This window comes from Octopus bimaculoides, chromosome 8, assembly GCF_001194135.2.
Source record: "Octopus bimaculoides isolate UCB-OBI-ISO-001 chromosome 8, ASM119413v2, whole genome shotgun sequence".
NCBI lineage: Eukaryota > Metazoa > Mollusca > Cephalopoda > Octopoda > Octopodidae > Octopus > Octopus bimaculoides.
In genome coordinates this window covers 1,925,130-1,927,681 of record NC_068988.1, presented here as the reverse complement: position 1 = coordinate 1,927,681, position 2,552 = coordinate 1,925,130, and the positions used below count along the sequence as shown (strand labels likewise).

Genomic DNA, 2,552 nt, shown 5'->3' with positions numbered 1-2,552 from the left:
TGATTTTTCGGGGTTCATAAGCTTTACTTATGAAAAAGGATCCTGATGCCGTCGCCAAAGTCAGTATAAGTTTCTCGCGACCAGATTTTCGGGCTTCAGCGGCAAATGTTTCATAGAGTTCCTGAAAGTATTATTGCATATTGTATTGGATTCCAGTAAAGATCTCATATCCATATTCCAATGAAATATCTATGAGTTTCGATCAATTTTGACACTAATTAAGAATTTGGAGTTATTTAGTAAAATATTTAATTATTTTAATTACTAATCTGATATGTTTTGGATTACAACGGAGCAAAGGATTTAAAACATAAAATCATGGATGAAAGCTTTTTAATTTCAAGATGAAAATAGGAAAATGAGAAGCTTTGTATAATTAACTTTATTTTATTAAAATGGCATTTTGATAATTAGGTACGATACTACTACTACTACTATAGTAGTGGTGGAGCTGACGGGTGTAGTAGTAGTAGTGGTGGTGGTGTTAATAGTAGTAGTAGTAGTGAGGGGGAGAGTGGTGGTGGCATAGTAATGGTGGTTGTCGTCATTGTTGTCGCAGCGTTAGCAGCAGCAGTGGCAGCAGCAGCAATTGTAGTAATAGTAGTAGTAGTAGTAGTAGTAGTAGTAGTAGTAGTAGTAGTAGTAGCCTATCAATCATAATAAACGTCGTTCTTACCTTCATTAATTGGGTGAATCGGTATTTATCGTCGGGTGGACTCCCTCGTGTACCTGGAAATTCCCAGTCCATATCAAACCCATCAAAGCCGTACCTTTAAAGAAATTATACTTTGTACTGCTTTCATTTTATTAAGACTTGTCCTTGAATTGTTGTTAAAATATCTTTTTTATTTCTCAGCTCAAAATGTTTTACGGAAGTTAAAAACAATGTAATGACTAACAAAAGAGTCACTAATCTCATATAAAACGTTGAGCCACGAATGAATATTTTAGTTATGATTTAGTGTACTGGTATGGCTTCAGAAGAGTTGAGGTTGTGATTCATTTTTGAACGGCTTCATTTATATTCATAAAGCTTTCAAAAACTACATTTATGTATGTATGTATGTATGTATGTATGTTTCCGTTCTGTTCCTCGGTTGTTGTTGATGTTGTTTTTGTTATAACTGAACAATAACACACGCATATGCACCCGCACACACACACACACACGCACTCACTCATACACACATAGGCACACACACACACATACACACACACACACACACATATACACACACAACCAACATGGTTACTCCCAGCCATAACAAGGGTGGTTGCCCTACGTTCCATTTTGTGAGAAATTCTGTTAAATTTTCTCGTCATTCACCTCAAGAAAACGTTTTTTTTTGCATGATGTAACACTTTTGTTCATCAATGAACAAAGCTGGAGGTAGTATCCATCATCGTATTTCGATAAATAGTCTACCACGTCAACACGCGACTTGTCGCTTCGAGTTCGAATGTCACTACTTCATTATCTCCCTTTCTTTCTTACTCCCCTATCAAACCACCTCTGTCGGACCATCGCCATGATTGACTGCTAGCCACTAAAGCATTTTTTTATTCCCTCACTGTTTATTTTCTCGTGTTCCTTTCTGTTGAAGAGCGTAGGCTCGAAACGTAAAGGACTTCCTCACTTTCCCCAGCGTTAAACTAATACACGTGTTTGTTGTTTACACACCTGTCTTCGTCTTTTGTTTTTCTGTAAATGCTAACTATGTGTATATGTATGTATGTATGTATGTATGTATGTATGTATGTATGTACGTATGTATGCATGCATGTATGTATGTATGTATGTTCTCTTCTGTATTTAATTATTCAAATTCTTCCCCTGAAGAAGGAGCTGATTTCTAACAAAGATACAAAGCTCCATCTTTGGAATTTAGATAACGAAAACAATGTCACATTTTCAATATGAGAAAAGTCTAACATATACATAATCATACAGTTGGGTTGCGGTTCACTGCAGCTGTTTCAGACGTGTTCTTCATTGATGAACAAAAGTGTTACATCATGCAAAAAAAACGTTTTCTTGAGGTGAATGACGAGAAAATTTAACAGAATTTCTCACAAAATGGAACGTAGGGCAACCACCCTTGTTATGGCTGGGAGTAACCATGTTGGTTGTGTGTGTGTATGTGTGTGTGTGTGTGTATGTGTGTGTGTGCCTATGTGTGTATGAGTGAGTGCGTGTGTGTGTGTGTGCGGGTGCATATGCGTGTGTTATTGTTCAGTTATAACAAAAACAATTTTACATTAATCTGATCGGGTTACTCTTTGCTTTGGCAGAGTTCAAACATATTCTTTAACAATAATACTATTGAGAGTGACTTCGAAGTTTCGATCACCTGAGCCATCGTCGGGCAGTCCGAAACTGGCCGAAATTTCGAAGTCACTGTCAATAATATTCTTGTTTAAGAATAATGCGTACGTACATGTACATACAAATATATATACACATACTTATATCTACATAAAACATAATACATGTATACATATAAAACAAATTCGACTCGATATATATATATATATATATATATATATATATA

At 35.8% G+C, this 2,552-nt stretch overlaps 1 protein-coding gene across 1 annotated transcript in view; it reads right to left on the bottom strand.

Moving 5' to 3' along the window:
* Nucleotides 1-2,552, bottom strand: part of LOC106878296 (chitotriosidase-1) — a 38,775-nt gene that overhangs the window by 20,277 nt on the left and 15,946 nt on the right. Inside the window, exons 4-5 of the mRNA XM_052969891.1 lie at nucleotides 677-770; nucleotides 1-121 (exon numbers count right to left, since the gene is read on the bottom strand). Coding sequence (XP_052825851.1) covers nucleotides 1-121; nucleotides 677-770 — 215 coding nt within the window. The remainder of the gene's footprint in view (nucleotides 122-676; nucleotides 771-2,552) is intronic.